This window comes from Vidua chalybeata, chromosome 3, assembly GCF_026979565.1.
Source record: "Vidua chalybeata isolate OUT-0048 chromosome 3, bVidCha1 merged haplotype, whole genome shotgun sequence".
Lineage (NCBI taxonomy): Eukaryota > Metazoa > Chordata > Aves > Passeriformes > Viduidae > Vidua > Vidua chalybeata.
The window spans coordinates 10,104,473-10,123,857 of record NC_071532.1 but is presented as its reverse complement, the minus strand read 5'-3'; the positions used below and the strand labels follow the sequence as shown (position 1 = coordinate 10,123,857).

At 36.3% G+C, this 19,385-nt stretch overlaps 1 protein-coding gene across 2 annotated transcripts in view; it reads right to left on the bottom strand.

Moving 5' to 3' along the window:
- The window catches only part of PDE10A (phosphodiesterase 10A), a 164,917-nt gene that overhangs the window by 19,073 nt on the left and 126,459 nt on the right, over positions 1 to 19,385 (bottom strand). For both annotated transcript variants that reach the window (XM_053939367.1, XM_053939368.1), the window contains 8 exons: positions 17,299 to 17,454; positions 14,405 to 14,455; positions 12,494 to 12,552; positions 9,950 to 10,001; positions 6,228 to 6,370; positions 3,967 to 4,059; positions 3,200 to 3,386; positions 1,691 to 1,833 (listed from right to left, as the gene is read on the bottom strand). In XM_053939367.1, the coding sequence (XP_053795342.1) occupies positions 1,691 to 1,833; positions 3,200 to 3,386; positions 3,967 to 4,059; positions 6,228 to 6,370; positions 9,950 to 10,001; positions 12,494 to 12,552; positions 14,405 to 14,455; positions 17,299 to 17,454 (884 nt within the window). The remainder of the gene's footprint in view (positions 1 to 1,690; positions 1,834 to 3,199; positions 3,387 to 3,966; positions 4,060 to 6,227; positions 6,371 to 9,949; positions 10,002 to 12,493; positions 12,553 to 14,404; positions 14,456 to 17,298; positions 17,455 to 19,385) is intronic.

Below are 19,385 nucleotides of genomic sequence, written 5' to 3'. Positions count from 1 at the left end.
TTAAGTAATAGACAAAAAAACATATCTCAGGAACAATGAGAGATTTACAGGCATTCCTAAAATATTCAGGATTTCTCCCAGGAATAGTAAAGATGATGTCTCTAATAATATATTTACAGGCCTTTTTTCCAATAATTTCTATCATAAGTTGCATGAGACTTGCTCTAATTTTGATAGAGGAAAAAAAATCAGTTTTTACTGGCTAATAGAAATCAAACCAAAACTTCAAAAATTTAACACCATATCTTTAAAGTTTCATTACCTGAAGACTTGTCCCCTCCCCTGTTAACAATACTGAGGCCTAATTTTAGGGACCCAGGACAGAAGAACTGTTTTTCCTTCAATTATTAATTAACCCTTTCCCTGCACTTTCTGTGCTGCAAGTCCTATATTTTTTCTCCATGGAACCTTAACTGCTTGGCACACTGAAGAGCACAGCAGCTTGTGAGAGGAAAGAAGGTAGCTGAATTGCTTGTAAAATGGTGACATGTATTCTGTTTGAACTAAAGGATGCTAATATAATTTAGAATGAAACCTGTCATCTTTGCAAGTAAAATTCATTTTTGCTGAGGAGGTGGGTTATATAATATCACCTAACAAAGCACAAGAAATTGTATTACAAAGAATAAACTTCTATTAGGGTGTAATTCTGCAAGCTGTTAATGCTCTGGCATTCAAGCAAATCACTTTAGCACGTAATGAACTTTAACTATAAACAGTCCCTGTTAAACACAAGCTTTCACCTCGCTCCCAGCTACAATGCTCAATGCTGAACAGAAGTGAACATCCCTCTGGGGATGAGGTTTAAAAAGACAATTTAGGTTTTGTGACTCAATAGCTGATTTTAGGCACATAGTTACAAGAGTAGAATTTATTGTCCTGGCCCAAAAAGAGTGACTTAAAAATATGATGGCTCCCATTGTTAACGTTGAGTGGGAACTGGCCAATAGAATGCAGATAGAGGTTCATCTTCAGCATACAGCTGCTGAAAATAACTGAATTATGTCAGAGAAAGCCTAAAAGCCTGGATGGGAAGTCCTCCTCCAAAGTTAGGCTGCAACTCTACCCTCTAACACCTGGGATTTGTAACCCTGGATTATTTTCCTCTTCTTCAATAAGCACAAGCAAATGCACAACACACACATACATCCATACTGAAAACTCACAAAAAAACCTAAACACCCCCTACACACACACATATGCACACACCCCAAAACCAAACCTAAAAAACACACACAATCCAGAAAACCCCAGGAATGAGCTGGGAGAAATATGTTGAATTCTAAAACATAACCAAAGGGATGAGATCATTCATTTGGTCTTAAGTACTGATGTTTCAAGCTCGGCTTTCTCTCTGGCTCTGAGCTGATGGTGATTTGGGACTACAAGAATGAAAGCTCATCTCTACAAATCCCAGATAAAAACTAATGCTTAAAGCAACTACTGTATCTACCTACCCAGGACTGTGGAAAAATTCTGAGTACATATAATTTTATATCTTTGATGGATAAATTTTGTTCACAGGTCCTTAAGTATAGCTAAGTATAAGAAAGCCAGAGATAAAACCACCATGGTATGGCTATAGTTCAATAATAAAAGTACTTCCTAAAAAACCTCCACTACAAGTGAGGAAAAAAAAAAAATTAACAGGCTCTATACAACTGCTGCTACATTAAAAAAAAATACTTACAGCTCAATTTCTTTATAAATATGTGGAGGCAGTGTACAGTGCATGAGGTTTTGCCACTCTTCTGCTGTACAAACACTATGGTAGGATAGCTTCTCCATCGTTACACGGTAAATACACTCTGAATGACGAATTCTGTGGTACATCTGAAAAAGTAAAGTCAGGCATGAATGTGGAATTTTAATAAAGGAAGAAAATTACTTCCTGTATTCAAGCAGTGATTATTACAATACACATCTGCAGAAATGACAGTGCTTTTGGCTGCACAACTTCACACATTAGAAAAGCAAAAGATTACATTGAATTCAGTACTTCTAGGAAACCAGGCCTTCTATTGCATCACTCTTCATCTACTCACTTGAGTAAATATCTAAGGCTTAGCTGACTTTTAACTGCATATGAGCTCTCCCAAGAAAAACAATCCAAGTCCAGGAGTCAAAAATGGAGCTAAGTCCCTTGCAAAATTCTGACAGAAAACTTATAACATGACACAAGTCATATTTTCTGCCACTGTATGTACTCTATTAATTGGTAAAAAATACTGCTAGTAATTTTTGCATAGTAAAAAGTATGTGGGATGTTTATCATACCTACATTAATATCCAGTATGAAAAGTAAGTACACTTAATTACTGAGAGGTGCAGACATGGCATGGTTTACAAACAAGTGAGGACATAACAACGTACTAGCTAAAAAATACTCTGGAGCAGCACAGCCTGAATGGTAACATTCACCATCTAAAAGTAGTGAACTCACACACAACTGAGTGTGCATAGTCCCAAGTGTAATTTATATGCAGGCCATTCTACCTGCCTTGATCCAAGTGAAACAACTTGAGGCACCTGGTAATAAAATTTGCTGCCCCAGTGTACAACTGGGATGCTATTGGTAAAATTAATTAATGTAAATCACCAGGCTTAACTGGCATTTCATTTTATCTTACCTCCCATGATTATAACTCAGTTCTTCTGCATTGCATTTTTACTGAATTTTTATACTTATATAGTAATGATCATTATATTGCTTATGTTTCCTACAGGCATAGTAAATGTTGAGATGATAAAGGGTTTGAGAACAAAAATAGTTACCCACTCTTATATAGAAGCATAGATAATTATAAGTATATACCACAGCATATAAGTGTAAAAATTGATCTTTGAGTATTAAGAATATGGAATTGAGAGAATATATAGCATATTTCCATTCCCCAATTAAATTTATAAAATGCAATTCGAATTTATAAAAGTAAATAAGAATCATATTTTTTAGTGGAAAAGGGAAGACATATCATACACATTCCAGAGCTTTCTCATTTTAGCTACAAAAAAATTGATAAAATCAGAGTATGGTTGTTTCAAATGCAATCCCTATCATCCTCTTTAAATAGAATTATTCACCAAGGAATACAGTGTTAATTCAATGAAATAGACTTACAAATAATTTTAAAAACCGGTAACATCAAAATACCTAAGTATTCTTATTATAACTTACAAAACTGTAAATAAAACTTACATTAGCACAGTGTAAGGCTAAAGCACAAAAGACTGCAAACATTTTAAAGTTGTTCTCATCAGTTTTAGAGAAGGCACTTCCACTTATTTTGTTAACCATCTGCACAACACCTATTACACTTCCTCGGCTCACTATAGGCATGCACAGGATGTTTCTGGTTGTGTAGCCCGTGTAGAGGTCTACTTCTCTGAAGATCCATAAAGGAGAAAGAAAAAAGAGAAAAGAGTTAATATCAATGGGTATCTATTCATTGATTCTCAGAAATGTTGATGTACAATATACTTAATCATTTTAAAGTAGACCTAATTAGTACCTGCAAGAATTTCACCCTCAAAACCCTCAAATATTGTTATCTACTGTGTTCATATGTAGAAAGAACTTTTAATCCTTTATTCCTCATTTGCAAGACAAAGGATTAATACTGCCTCAAACACAGAGTTAAAGAACATTTGGGTATTCTTAGGCATGCTATTTGTTAGTGAACTGTTTATCTCCCATGAAACTAATGAGATTGCAGGGAGACTGATAATGAAAACTGGCAACAATCTAACTAAATTTTTCTCCATTATATTAATATATCTGATAAAAATACTTTTATTTGTATCTTAAAAGTACCTCTGATGGCTAAAGCATTTAATAAACATCTATAATTACCTCCTTGCCAAAGGATGACAGCTCCATGAATGAATCTCAATATGAAATTTAAGTAGCAATTTTATGTAAAATGGTTGATGAGCTATCTTCCTCTCCAATGAAGAGCATCCTACCTGTTAAAGCGTGGGTCTGCATAGGCATCAGGGATGTTAAGGACTTCTCCTGTTCTTGCCACTTGACCAGCTATTCCTTTTTCTATAGAAAATCTGGAGAAAATAAAAATGTTTATTAGCCAAAATACAGAAAACACATTTTTCTAGTGGAGTCTGTCTTGGGCACAGTAATGGGTGTTCCCAACCAGCGCCATTTTCTTGCTTTGAGGAGAAAAATCTTACAACAACTAGTACCACATAAAACAAAAAGCACATCCTAACATACTTTCTGAAGACATTTTATATAGCTATATAGTTTATTACAAAACATGCCATAGCATTAACATTTTAGTGACAAAAATTCAAAATCTTCAATAACCCAGGAGGTTATCCCTAACAAACATAACATTGGTACAGAACTCAGACTTGTGTTTACATTTAAAAGGTATTGATTTTATTATGACTTTTACATATTCATTGCTTCTTTAGACACAACAAAGGCAACATGGAACTTGTTTCTTTGGGTGGCATATGTGTGCGGATTTGGTAACAAAATTTTGGAAAAAGACCAGTGGAAATTTCATAGCTGAACATTATATGGATTGTCCATGGTAATTGGAATGACTAGCCTGTTTCATGACAATCAAACAATGCCATGGTACTAACTGTGTCCCTTAATCACCACAAGGAAGTTAAACACAACAAATACATTCCTAAGTTGTATCACAAAAATCCATGTCTGTCTTGTGAGTAAAAAATTTTCAATATTTCGACATAAAGCAGTTATGATATAAAAGCAGAAGATAATTTATGGAGAAAAACACGTAAAAAGAATCATACGTGGAATGCTTTGAAGTCTAAACGTACCCTGCAGTACCCTGGTGCCTGGTACTGAAGTCAGTGATAAAGCTGTCAGGATTTCACCCTGCACACCTGACTTTAAGTTAGATTTTTCTGTTGCTTCTTATGATAGGTACATCACACCAACTTAAGACTCCTTCCTGATGATTCACTCAGTGTCACTTTCTTACAGATATTTAAGTTGCACTTCACTTTCAGTATACAGTACCCGTGAAATGGCTCACACCCTTGCACTTAGAATCAACATTTCAATAACATACCGAGAAGACAGATAGATATAAGCAGAAGGATATAAGCAAGAAAAACAATTATCACGAAGGAGTATGAAAGTGCATGTTAAAGCAGGCCATCTTCTTTAATTTACACCACCTCCTTGCTTGTCAGTACGCAAATTGCTCCAATTTTTATTCCTTCCATTCTCACTCACACAATGGTAAGTGGGAGTAAGTTTGTCTAAAGGAGTCTTAGTGAAGACATGAATCACATCTCATACTGGCCCAGAACTTTAAAAGAATAAGGAGGAAATGAAAAAAGTTCTGATAAAAATCAACGCTGAATATTTTAGGAAAATTTTAGTATGAGATACTGAGTCATAAAATTCTTTACTTTTAAGAAGCTGAAAATCTGAAACCTGTAATCCTTTGAAAATCTTAGTCTGGATCTGTTAGGGACTTATAATTTTTGAAAAGTGAAAAACACTATATTTATTTTGTTGCTTTGCCTCTTTCATTAAAAAGTGCACAACCGTAAAAATTAGGTACCTGTGACATGAAGCAGAAATGCGCATAACTTTTAGTCAGAGAATCCTTTCTAGTCATTACCAGACAATATACATTTTCAATTTCACCACTTCAAGCATTTTTCAGTACCACAATTAATTGAAAGTATGAAAATCTAAATTCACATGAGAAAAGTAAAATTAAATTCCTGAGCTTGAAATCTTCAAAGTGAATGACCAATCCATACTCAATTCTACATTTGCCTAATTCATCCACAAGAAGTACAAATTGTGATTTTCTTGCTTTGGATGTGCTGGAATCACACAAATTTTAATTCCTCTTGGGAACCCTCTTGGGAAAAAAAGTCCCAAACTGGCAGACTATGGATTAGGTGCACTATTACCTGCACCTTTACCTACCTCAGAACACCTCTGTTTTTTTCCCAACATGATTTCCAAAAGGACCGCCTCCGGAAGACGGCATTTCCAGGAGTGACGTTATAGCTTCAGAGACGCTGTTTCGATGGCACTGCAATGTCATTCCCAGAAGTACTACCTTCTGGAGGCGGGTCCTGGTGGGAATGATATCACAGTATGACAAGTATTGTCAGTGTACCTGCAGATAGGCACAGAAACTGGGTAATAAAATGCCTGCACATCCATAGTTATAATGAAACTGCACTCTTCTGCTAGCTATTCTTACCTTATTTCTTTGGTCTTCTTGAAGACAGGTTTTCCATCATTTTCTTCTCCAATATCAAAAAGGTCTGAATACAGCTCCTTATTTTTGTGGTCAACCTGGAAGAGTGCACACCTATCTGCATTCACCAGGTTTTTTGCATATATCTACAGACAAAAAACAAAACTAGAGTTAACGGTCATGAGTTGGATTATCTCCAGTCGTTTACCTGATAAAAATATACATCCCTATACAATAAAAGTTTTGAGAAGCTATCCAGGACGGAAATCTGTTTGAAGAAGCAATCTTTTAGGATAAAATTCAGAAGTAAAATCTTGAATTCAATATTTTCTCTGTAAATTTGAGTATTCTCCTCAAGAAATGCAGGAATATCTTCAGAAACTTGAAAGTTTCCTCCAAAAAAATAAGCTTTCCTGTTTAATTGTTTTTCAAGGCTTTCCAAAATAGTACCTTTCTTCCCTCTATGTTCAGTTACTATTCACCTTAACCTGATCCTAAATAGATAAGTTAGAGCAAGACCTCAGAACAATTTTGGCTTTTTGCCTTCATCGGCAATGCAAACGTATTGGTAGTTAATATCCAGCAAAGACAGACATAACAGAGAGTGTAGTGTTTGCTTCTAAAAAATCTAAGTGTGCCTGTAAAAAACAACAACCAAACGATCCTTGTGGGTCCCTTGCAAGTCAGAAATACTTTGTGACACTGTGGTGCTGTCGTTAGAGGTATATTATGGATTGCCCTATGCAGAGGGATAGGAACTGGCTGTATCCTCCCGATGTCAGGGACAGTTCTTGCACAGGAGCTGAGACTTAGAGATTGTGCATGAACTAACCAAAGCCCAAAGGTACCAGCCACAGCCAAGGAAGTACCACAGTACAACAACAGACTTGCATGGTCTCTATCTTACTTTGAACCAACTAGTTTTATCTCAGCAAAAATAACTCCCAGAAGCACTGACTGTCAGAACAGAATCTTGTCTTGGCAACACAGAAGGTCTTCACTGAAGTATTTCTCAGACATACAACAGCCTTTCTGAGAAAAAAGAGGAAAAAGTAAGACAAAAAAAAAAAAAAAAAAAATCAAGCAAGGATCACTGTGCTAAGATGCCCATATACAGGCACAAGAACCTGCTCTCTCCAATTCAGACCTCTATCCAGGTCTCCTGTGTTTCTTATTTGCTCAGAAAGTACAGTAACTGCATGGTAGAGTATGATCTGAGGTGGATCTCTTTCCACTTTTTATATAATATCTAGTCATTCAGTACAGAGAAAGGCTAACAAAATCTTGGTGTGCAATGCATGCAGTTGGTATGCTTTAAGGATTCATAAGACTTACATATTAATGATCTCCCCCATCCCTTCTCTTTTGTCTTCCAAAAATAAAAATAAAACAAAGTATTTAATTTCACAGTAATGCAGATGGACAAATATTACATCTTGGCAGAAAAAAACCCATATGAGATGAAAAATCATTAGCTGAGACACCCTAGTTCAATGCCATATGAGGGGAACTGCTCAGATATCATCTAGCCCAAGTCCAAAACTTGGAGGGCCCTCCCATACAGACCAAATCTGTGTTGAGGAAGATTCTGTTGTCTTATACTCCACTCACTCCATCAGAACAGAAAACTCAGGGAGACTGCAATCTAAGAGGTAAGACTTGTGCAATTTTCCCCCCTTAGAGCATTAAGAAATTTAAAGACCTTAACCACTTGGACTGCTTGTTTATTTACTCAAAAGAGAGTGATCAGAAACTGCCAAAAGGACAAGGGGTCCAGTAAATGCTTCTATTCAGATACTGTATCAGATTTCTTTGTAAAATCTACAGCACAGTGTTGATTTTATACTATTAATCTTTTGTGATTTAATGCATATGACTCAAGAACTTACCTTGGTCATGACTCATGCTTTTCAAAAATGATTATTTAAACAGTACTAATTGAGAAACAGTTAATGGGATGCAAGAGTTTTACTTCTTTAAATCCCTTGCTCAAATCCTGAGCAGTGGTGGAAAGAGAATATCAGTGCAAAAAGTATATTCTGCACTGTCAACAGGGAAGCCAGGGACCACCTTTCGCATAAGCTGCTTGTGCTCAATCATATGGGCAAGAAAATTTGTAAGGCAACTTGAACTTTTACTTCCCTTCCTTACATTTACATTCAAAAACACCCTTATATCACTAGCTTTGCTGAGAGATTTTGATGAAAATAAAAATGAAAAGACTGGAAAGAAACACGCATATTTTTTCTTTAGCATTGCAGGAACAAATCAAACCATAAGTGCAATCACCAAAGGGTGAAGCAGTGAGAAGAACTTCCTCAGTTTTTCAGAAGAAACCGAGTTCTGGTCTTTTCTCACAGAGAGACACAGAATAAGACACATAATGATCAAATCATGCTCCCATAAAACAGCAAAAAATGTACAAACACGTAATTCAGCTAACTGGCTCAAGAAAGCAACAACAGCTACAGCTTAAAAGGAAGCTGAGTATGAAACATCACACAGTTAAAATACAGACTCATGATGCAGCCAAGTGTTGGAAAAGATGATGAAAGAGTAAGCATATTTTACTGCCAATTGTGTTTTCCACCAGATCTCTATTCACAGGGAAGAACAGGGAAGAATATCAATATTTGTTCTCAATGCCATATGTTATGTAGTACCAGTTCTTTTAAATGCTAACCTATTTTTAAGAGGTTCATTTAAATTGGAAAAGTCAATGTTCAGAAATGTGTCCTATGTGCAGAATTCTTCACTGTGTACTAACTAGAATAACACAAACACTGCAGAATATTTTCCATTACTAATTCATGTTTCTAAATAAAACCACTTCATTGTTGTTTGCATTCTAACATTGATGTCTTTGAATAATCTAGCTAAGAATATCACTTTGAAGACTGAAGCATGTATCAGAGTACTATTGGAAAGTAATTTTTTGAATGTGCAAATTTTAAACAGTGGTATCACAGACCTGATTCCAATTTAAACTTAGGAAAAAGAACTAAGAATGTAATGAATGTGCAAACGCTAAAAAGTATAATTCACATATCAAACATTCAAAACATGTTATAAACAATCAGTTCACACACATTTGTTAACACCATTCACGAAATAATTCTCAATTCAAAATTGATTTAGAAATTCATAAACTGCTTCTGAACAGTACTTTAATTCATTAATTAGTTAATTCAATGGGAAGAACTAACCACTTGGCTTTAATGGTTTCTATAAAACATTGACTGTCACTCTAGTTATGAGAGTAGTTTTCCAAGGCCTTACACATTTCATTCAACAACTGGAAAAAATATCCTAGGAGTAATTTTTAAACTCCATCCCTTGCTACAGATACTAACTTCTTCAGCAGTGTTTTGCAGCATGTAGCAAATTGAATTTAGGAAGAAGGAATCAATATAACATGCTGAAATAAAAAAAAAAAAAAAAAAACGGAAGTCTTTCTGTTGCAATTTTCAAACTTTCTCAGGACACAATAGTAACTATTCAGTTCTGTTTCATTCCTTATGAAAGCTGTGAACAGAAGTTGTTGCAAAAATGACAAATCATGCTGTCCGTTACCACCTTTTCTGTATAGACATGTTTATACTGTTTGTATTATGTGTTCACTGCAAACAGCTCATATATTGCAATGACAATGTCTTCCAGGGAAGGAGAAAGAAGGGCTTTAATACCTACAACTAATAAACTTAGAGGTGAAAAAGACAACTTACCATTATATGTTCAAGTAGAGAATCTATTGCAACTATATTATCAAAATATGTTCTGCAGAGAAAGAGAAGTCGGTAAACATTGGCATTTAGTCAAACACTTCTCAAATTAGTGTCAGGGGCTCTTGTTTCACTATGGCTTAACATGGAGCCAGAAAAGGTGTGGACAAACCACTGCACCTTGAAAATCACTGACTGGCTTGCTACAGCACAAGGGACTTAAGAAATGGTCCTAGCTCTGTTCCCTTAAGCCATTATTCTACATAATTGAAAATATTCTTTATTATACGTAGAATTTTCTCTGTAGAAAAAGGAAAAGACTACCAAATATTGCCTGCTGTGAACTGAATAGACTCCTGCTGAGCAACACCAAGATTGCATCAAAATGCTTTGGCACCTCTAACACACTGAAAATTTTAAAAGCAGAAGTAAAAAGGAAAAGAAAAGAAGTAGAAAGCAACAAAAAATTTCTTTCAAAATATCAAGAAATAGCTAAATCCATGTCATATTATCTAATCCTTAAAACTAGTTAAAAGGCAACTATTTAAGAAACTCTTAATGGGTTTTCTCTATCAAGACCAGTTGAAGTTGAAAAAAGGGAATGATCTTGTAACTTAAAAATAAAAAAGAATTTTAAAAAAATCTCAGTTTCACAGCAAAGTGGTAACTGTTCAAGGACAGTCGAGAACATTGAAAGATAAAGGTCAAACGTATTAGTAAAAGAAGTCTAAATTTTCCACATGCTGAGTATTAATAACCCTCAGATTACAATGTTCCCAGCAGACAAAAGGCATTGTCCTGTGGCCTTGAATATACACAGCTCAGTTCTGTTTGGGTCTAGTGGAAAGGAGATACAAAATACACTGGTCTGACATCGTCAGGGACATGAAGAGGTGGAGCACTGAATAGTCTGCCCTTTCTAAAATGTTACAGAACATGTCCTGGTGACATCGCACACTAACAATTTCCTCACTGAAAAGGAAATTCTCCTTCCATGTTAGAAAAGATACAGACCACTTCCAAGAAGAAACTAATTATTTTCTTGCTGATACAAGTCTGTGCCTACATGAAGTTCATAAAGATATTATTAAATGATATCCCAGTTTTGTGCCTAAAAACACAAATTTTCTTCTTTCGTTGAAACTAAAAAACTCTAGCAAATTATAATGCTATATAAGGCATAATAAATATTTGCAGTACTTATTACTTATTATCTTAAAAAACAGAAAACAATTACAAAATTCTTTAAAACAATCTCAGTACTATGCCAGTCCAAGAAAAAATTGCCAGTCCATAAATCTGGATAGATTAATACAGTTTTTTGGTAAACTAGTTCAGTATGGATGGTAGCAACATACAAGAACTCTGGAAAGGAATATAATGGTGCAAGACTTGGTAAGAGTGCCCTTTGGGAGGCGTGCTCTGAATTATGTTGAAATTAGAAAAAGGTCATCCTGAGGAAAAAATTTGGAAAAACATCTGGATACAACCAGCTTGGCCTCCTTGCATGGGCAGACTCTTCCCTGTAGTTTATTATGCTCCCTTCCAGCTGGGTCAGCTCAGCTACCTACATTCCTGAGCAATGGCATTGAGAATTGTTCATCAAGATCCACAGAAATGTTTGCAGCAAAAATACAAGACATCTCATCTTTCCACAGTATCATCACTACTTTGTGAAGAACTTTGAAATTTTTCTACCAACTAGTTCCATAAAACACTTTTAAGCACTCCAGACTGATTTACCAAAAAGTGCAGCTCTGGTTTATCTTTTAATTTATTGGTTATCTTTATTATTTAAAGATTCTTATAGCAGTGACAAACAAAAAGAGATGAAGGAAGAGCAGATCACCTAAACTGATTTTGCAAGTGTAAACTCAAGCTTTCACACTTTTTCTGTGCTTTTAAATTAATCTTGCCTTATAGTGACAAGAAATTCAAAGCAAACATATTACATGCAATAGAAGTCTTTGAAAATTAAAACAGATCCTTCAGAAAATGTACAGGAAGATGAAGCATGTGGCAGCCCTGATTCTTCAAGGATTTAACTCTGAAATCCATATATTTATGAATGCATGCATTCATGTCCAAAAAATTGTTGGGAAAATAGGGGAAGCTGAAGCACACTAAACAACTTTCTGTAAAGTCCTCTCAAGCTTTCTAAAATTGCCCTGAGACACCAAGCCTATTTTCCACTTCTAAAAAGATGGCCACATTTAACTCTGACACAAGAGGTGGGAAAAAAGAGGAAAAAACCCCATGCAAAAGGCCACAAGAATAAACAAATTCTGTAAGGTATAAATGAATGTCACATTCTCATCTGCACCACCACAAAAAATTATGAAAGGTAAACACCACTGCAACACACACCACTTGTTCTTGTCCCTGTGCTGAAGTTGGCCCACCCTCTGAAGTATACCTTTGTACCTGCTTGTGAGCTACAGTGAGTAGCTTCCACTACTGCTATTGAGTGAACACAGGTAGATTGGAAGAGCCATGCTAGAAAAGCTCATCAAGAACTCAGGAGATTATCTTGCAAATCACACTTACTTCGATACATCAAGCAAGAAGTCATTCAGTTCAGTCTGCTTGGCAAGGCCCCGGCACACCTGGAAGCACAGATCATAGAACCATTTGCTCCAGAACACTGATGTCAGAGGGAAACTGAAGTCCCATCCCTTTAATTTGTATTAGAAAAACACCAGGACTTGTGTGTGTGTGTGTGTGTGTGTACATACATAAATACATATATATATACGTATCTGCTACAGCACTGTATAAAATTAAGGCTGAATTTGTGTGCTGGGTTTCTATCTTAGCTATCTAGCTGCTGAGTTAAAACTGTGAAACACAAGTAAAATCTTTCCTAAGACACACTTAAAGCTGTTGGTTTTTACACTTGTTCATGCTGTCTCAAAGGCTGTCACTGACTGTGATTATGGAATGAACATTTCTTATCCAGACCCTCAGCTCTTCTGAGAATGTCAAATATTTTGTTTCCCTTCTCCCTTGCCACATTTTTGCCACTTTTTTCCAGGCTGCAAAGTAGCATATAGACACAACTGTAGTCTGACATCAGACAAGTTTAACTAAGCTAAGCAGCAGATGATATATGCTCAACTTAGGGAGAAATCAGCATGAATATGAATACAGAAAGTAGTATGCATCCTTCTTTTTAGAAGCAAAATGTTAGATGAAGCAAAGCTTTCAACTGTATTTTTACTTCACGTATTTGCATACTCGGTATCTGAAGCACAATTGTACGTCTGTACATTACTAGAGCAAGCACTGAGGCCAAAAGTAAAATAAACCTCTACTTCTTGCACATTTTACACTCACAAAAATATCACTTCAAACTAGTAATATCTTTCATCTGTGCAATGTAGATACAAAATGCCAGATCAAAACTCTTGCATTCTTCTCATGCAAAAAAACTAGGGAAGAGCAAGCCTTCTGCTTAGAAGAAGGAAGAGAAATAAAAATGGACAAGCTTGAACTTAACTTTCCCTATTGTGTTTTGTTAGATGTGAAAGACTTCTCAATCAAGGAGAGAGTAATTCTTACACAGGTGAAGCTACAACTGCATGCAATTGCAATTCTACTAGTGTACAATAGCTAGCAATTTTACTAGTGTACTAGTTCTGCCAGCTAACTCTGCCTAGATGGGAATGACCACCCCAAAGTCAGTGACTTCCAGCACAGAAGCAGAAAAGATTAGAGACTACAAGAGAAAAGCAGGAAGTTTCCTGCATGTCTTCTGATAAGTGCATGAAAGACAGCTTGAAAAAAAGAATGTCATGAATTTCCTCCTGGGAGATGACAGAAGAATCTATTTTAGCATCTTCTCTGAGTTGGCAGAATATGTTTCATTTCAGTGCTACCATCTTCTGCTAGCTGAAGTAAGAAAACCTATTAGCAAAGCTGCTAGGGTTTGCTAGAGCAGCTTGACACTGAAGCTCCATTAGGCACCCAGCTAGGGACAGAATGAAGCACCCTTAGTGGCAGTAGTTACAGGACCATGAAGCAGCTAGCAAGGATGGCTTTGCTAGCAACACTTCATAATTTCAAATGAAATACCAAAGCAGGAGGAAAGCAACCAGGAGGAAAGCAACCAGTTAGCCTAGCAGTTGCCTTTCCACAAGAAAGAGAAAACTAAACAACTGTGCAAAGTTGTTATGATAAATCTGCTTTAATTATTATTTATCTACTTTGTTCAAATTTCTTTCCTTTAGTACAAATACTGTTTGTTATTTCATCCATGATTGCAAGTGAGGAAAACTAGTTCAATGAACACAAAAAATGTTAGCATATTATTCCAGGTTCAAGGAAGGGGCTTTAATCAATGCTTTAGCAATGACCTCCAGTTAAATCTGATCATAGTCCATGCTACTACTAAACATGTTCTGGAAGACAAGTAACACCACAAAAAAAAAAAAAAAAGGAAAAACCACTCACACTTACTTGTACTTGATGTATTGCTACTGAAGCCCATGCAAGATTTGCTGTTGCAACCTGCAACAAAAGAGAAGAAATTCTCTCTGAAGAAACCTTGAAAACTGCATATCAGTGACATGCTTCTTTTCTCTATCTACATGCTAAGAAAATTGAGCTGTTTTAGACAGGCAGGCAGTAACAATTTAAGGGAAGACAGTTATTTTGCAAAAGTCTCAGTGTACTTGCGAGTGTTTCAATTTTAGAGCTTACTAATGGTTTTCAGAAGCAGAATTGGGCACCCATCAGCTCAAAAATACAGCATCAAAACAAACATCTCATAAGCCAAGGGCTTTAAAAATTACACTGTTGAAAGGCATCTGCCATAGAAATAAAATATGCCTTAACAGCTTTCTGGGGCTGTATCTGTTCAGCAATAGCTACTTCCAGCTGTAAACAGGCACTGTTTCTCTCATTACTTTTTGGTGGCAGAAGAACCAGACCTGATCCCTCAGCTCAAGTGTTTGAAGTATGACAGTTTCCAGGCAACATTTCAAACAAATGTCATGTAAACTGCAGCTAACTGTGATGTGCTACCATGCATAATCTCCTGTCCTTGAAGCACAGGAGCTTTATAGGAACACAGGGAACAGAAGCACAAGAGGTCAGCTTTTGCATGCCCTCCTAAGGTATGTTTTTATTTTTTATTTTTAAACAGAACACTTTGCACACATTTCATAAAAATTGCTAATGGCATCCAAAGGCTTTCTGAAACCTGAAAATGAAAAGAATGCTGAGAAAGTGACCTTAAAATATTTTTTATTTACTAATAAAATACTTTCATTTAGCAGCCAGCCTTTTCCAAGTAGAACATTCATGAACTTTAGCTACAGCAGCTATTTCATATAACATTCATATTTTCATAAAACAATGAATGTCTGAAACTTATGTGAATTGTAGATTGATTAATGTAATAGGACAATTTTAAAAATTAAATACATTGTGTAGGTTGCAGAATAAATGAAGCCTGGCTTTGTATGAATGCCTGTTCTTTGTTCTCTGAGCAAGGACATTGGCCCCACCACACAAAATCCCTACCCTGACCTGTGTCTACTGGTGAAAAAATACAAGATGTGACAACAAGCTGAAGTGGCATTGACTACCCAACTAATACACGCATGTAAACATCAGATGAATGCTAGTGTACTTAGCTTACTGATAAACAAACATACACATGACAAATACTGCTGCTGTTTTCCTTCTTTGGGAGGACTAGTTTTAGTATCTCTTGCCTGAATCTCTTCTTTTCACACAAATAATTCCTGTTCAGTAGAGCTAAACTGCGCCATAGTGGATCTCATATCACTGTTGAGACAACAAACCTGGCTAGAACTCACTCCATTTTTTCCTGTGTGTTCAGGTTCCCTTCTCTGAGGGACAGCACAGAAAGAAATTCATCTTTACATCAGAGACATCTTAATAGGACATAACAGAGATCCTCACCCTGACATGAGAGCACAGATGCACTTTAAACACCTTTAGTATAGCAACAACCTTTGCAACACCTGCTCTATTTTCAAATCCATTTGTATTTGGCTAACAGCTTCTAACTTCAGACTGACAAATGGACATGTATGGACAACACAGCTACACAGAACTTACATGAACAGAGTAATGCATGCAGAACAGTCATAGAAAGGGGAAGATGAGTATAAATGAGAATTGTCTTCCCAGAGAGGTGGTAGAATCACCATCCCTGGATGTGTTTAAAAAGACTCTATATGGCACTTGGTGCTATAGTTTAGTTGAGGTGTTAGGGCATAGGTTGGACTTGATGATCTTGGAGGTCTCTTCCAACCTCATTATTCTGTGATTCTGAGAATATCTAAATAGGGAAGCATCAGAAGTTAATTAAAGCAGAGGAAAGCTTTATGAGTGTCACCTAGACTAGCAGGTCATCCAGGTACCAGCACTTCTATACACAGTTTCTAAGGACATCTAAGTCAGGAGACAAAGGACAGTGATCCTGACAACTCACAGAGATGGGACAGGCTAGAGAGAGACAAAAGCTATCAGCTCCGAAAAGCTAAAGAAAAACCTGACCCAAAACCAGCACATGGTTGTCAACTTAGAAAGAAACCAGGATATCATAAAGACTCGGCAGACAGCAACCCTTGTCCTTCTGTTCCAAGGAATTCTGGAGGGAATACCTGGATACCTGGAACTGGAAATGCCACCTAGACAGACACATCATCCACACACATGGTGCTGGAGAGAGTGTGGCAGTAAAAACATGGATGCAAATATCAGAAACCTCCTTTGCTTCACACTTGATTTAATGTAAAATCGCTTTCCCCTCCTGTGAGACCCAGCATTGAGACTTGATAAACTGTTGCCGTAATATTGCAACACTGTTTTGCAATAGGGCTCATTACTTGAGAAGCCACACCAGAGAGCAAACTAAAATAAATTTTAAAATCTTACCATAATGTAAAATAAAGATGTACTGGAAAGTTAAGAGTGAGATTCAGGGTAACCAAGCATTGCCTTTTTTTATATAAAGTGATTTTGGGTTTTGATGTTTGATTTACACTCACATTTCATTTAGCTGCCATACGTTAACTTCTCTAACGACTCTGCATTGAGTTTATAATCAATAAAGAAACTTTGAATCCGTTTATCCACAAAAGAACACAAGGTAAAATTCTTGACATGTCCCTGTACTTGTATATTTTACCTCCTCTGACTGAAAATACAAATCACTACCTATTTTCTTTTTTTTTTTTTAAGTAAGAACAAAAATCAAGCATGAAAAAGATATAAACTCATATAGAGTGACAGAAGGAAGTTTGGAGTGGGAGGAGCGATGGGAGTGAAGTCCTGACCATGGCGAGGAGGGGGGCAAAGGTTGCACACGAGCTCACCTCCTGGTGACTGTGGTGGAAGGCTTCTTTGCCCCAGTGACGGTAAAGCTCCAGGATACCTATCAGGTCACCAATTGCTGTGACAATTGGCAAACACAGAACAGATTGGATACGGGTCCCCGACTCCAGTCCAGTACCTTTGGGAAATCGCTCATCCTAGAAAATGCAAACATAATCTGATAAAATGTAAAATCTGATAAAACATTAACAGCAATGACATACTGATGTTTTCCTTCCCCTCCCATCTGACCAAATCTGCAGGAAAATCACAAAAGTCACTAAAACTCATCTCTCAGCATAACTTCTACACAGTAGTAAGACATCTATTAAAAAATGTAATTTTAAAGTCTCAGCATTAATTTACATATGCAGATAACCTTATTGATGGGTGATAATACACACATCTTAAGGTTTGTTTACATAATGCTTTTTTCTCTAATCTCACAGGCAGAAAAAACAGCACTTTATTGCTAATGCCAGTCCAGATTAAATAAAAATCCAAACAAGCAACACTACTACCCCACTATCCTTTCCTCCAAAAAAACCTAAAGAAATTGTAATCACAAAGTGGACTTCTCAGATCACAGTATTAAAGAGTAGACAACAGTACTTGCAAGAAAACAAAAATTGAAAGTTGAGGCTAAGGCTTTAAGTTATATAGTTACAATCCTCAACCAACTCTTGAGGAGGAAAATTCATTCCCAGAAAATTACATATGAGAGTAAGCAATCTTCTTAGACATCCTGAATAAATTGATGCAAAAGACACAGAAACAAATGCTGCTAGATAAGACCCAAATACATAACCTTCAACCCTCAATAGAGAATGTTCAAGGCTTTAAAGCTTCACTTCCCCATGTAGAAAAACAGAGGCAGACCTAAGAAAGCACCTGGATGTTACAGTTAGTAAGGCAGTCACTGCCCAGTGCGAAGTGTGCAAGACCCACTTCGATGCACATCAGTCCTTCAGCACCTGATTCACACCAGATGTTCCCTGCAGGCTCTGCTTAGGCAACACAGACACCCCTCCAAAGCTGATCAAAATCTCTCACTTCTCAAAGAAAACAGCAAGTAATCTCTACCTTAATTATTAAGATGACAATCAATTTGAACAAATGACAGACAAAAGAAAGTGGGAAGCACTTTGAAACATGAGCTTTCTGCTTTCTCTTTTTAGTTCTGTCCTCTCAGAAAAAAAGGGCTGGAAAGTCTACCTGCAAGCACTTCCCTTTCGCTGTTGAGAAGCTCCTAAAATCACATGAAGGCAAACCATCTCACCAAAATGAATCTTGCTGTTTAGTCAATGAATGACAAATATCAAACCAACAAAAAAGTTAAAAACTCCTCCTCACTAACCCCACGATTTTAATAAGAATCAAAAACACAGTAAAATCAAAACACAGAACTCTTGTATGTAAGGATATCATGATATTAATTGGAAATTAACAGTAACAATTTAAACCCTTAATCTAACTGAAAAATATATCAGCACATAAAATCTTCATAGTCCAGAGTGTGTAGAAAGCACTGACTATTACTACAGGGAAAGCAGTTTCTGCCTTTTGGTTTTGTGGCTCTGTTTAAGTGCACTCACATTAGACATCTGGTATTTGTTTATAGCCCAGGTTTGCCCAGCTAATGTCATCTATATTTTTAACAAATAATTTCAAAACTAGAGGCAGCAATGTCCAATTTTTTTTTTTTTTTTTTGGTCATCATAGTATCCAAAAATTGTTATTCTGGACAGAACTTGAAAAGGTAGGAAACACTGAAGAGAGAAGAGAATGTAAACTTCCTTGGTGTTCTCATAACCAACTAATCATAATGTGCTTCATAAAATTGCATAGATGCAACTAGAGGATGAAGGGTTTTAAAAAAATTAAAAAGAACAGACAAACAGAGTGCCAAGAATTACCAGAATATCACCTTAGGAACTTCCAACTCCTGTTACAGAAAAAGGCTTGAATTTTGATATCAGTTACATTAGTGCACTTTTCATGTAAATCTACTGATACTATCAGTATTCTAGTTTTACATTAGAGTATGCAGAGATAAAAATCCTGCCTACTAATCAGAATTCTGACTGAC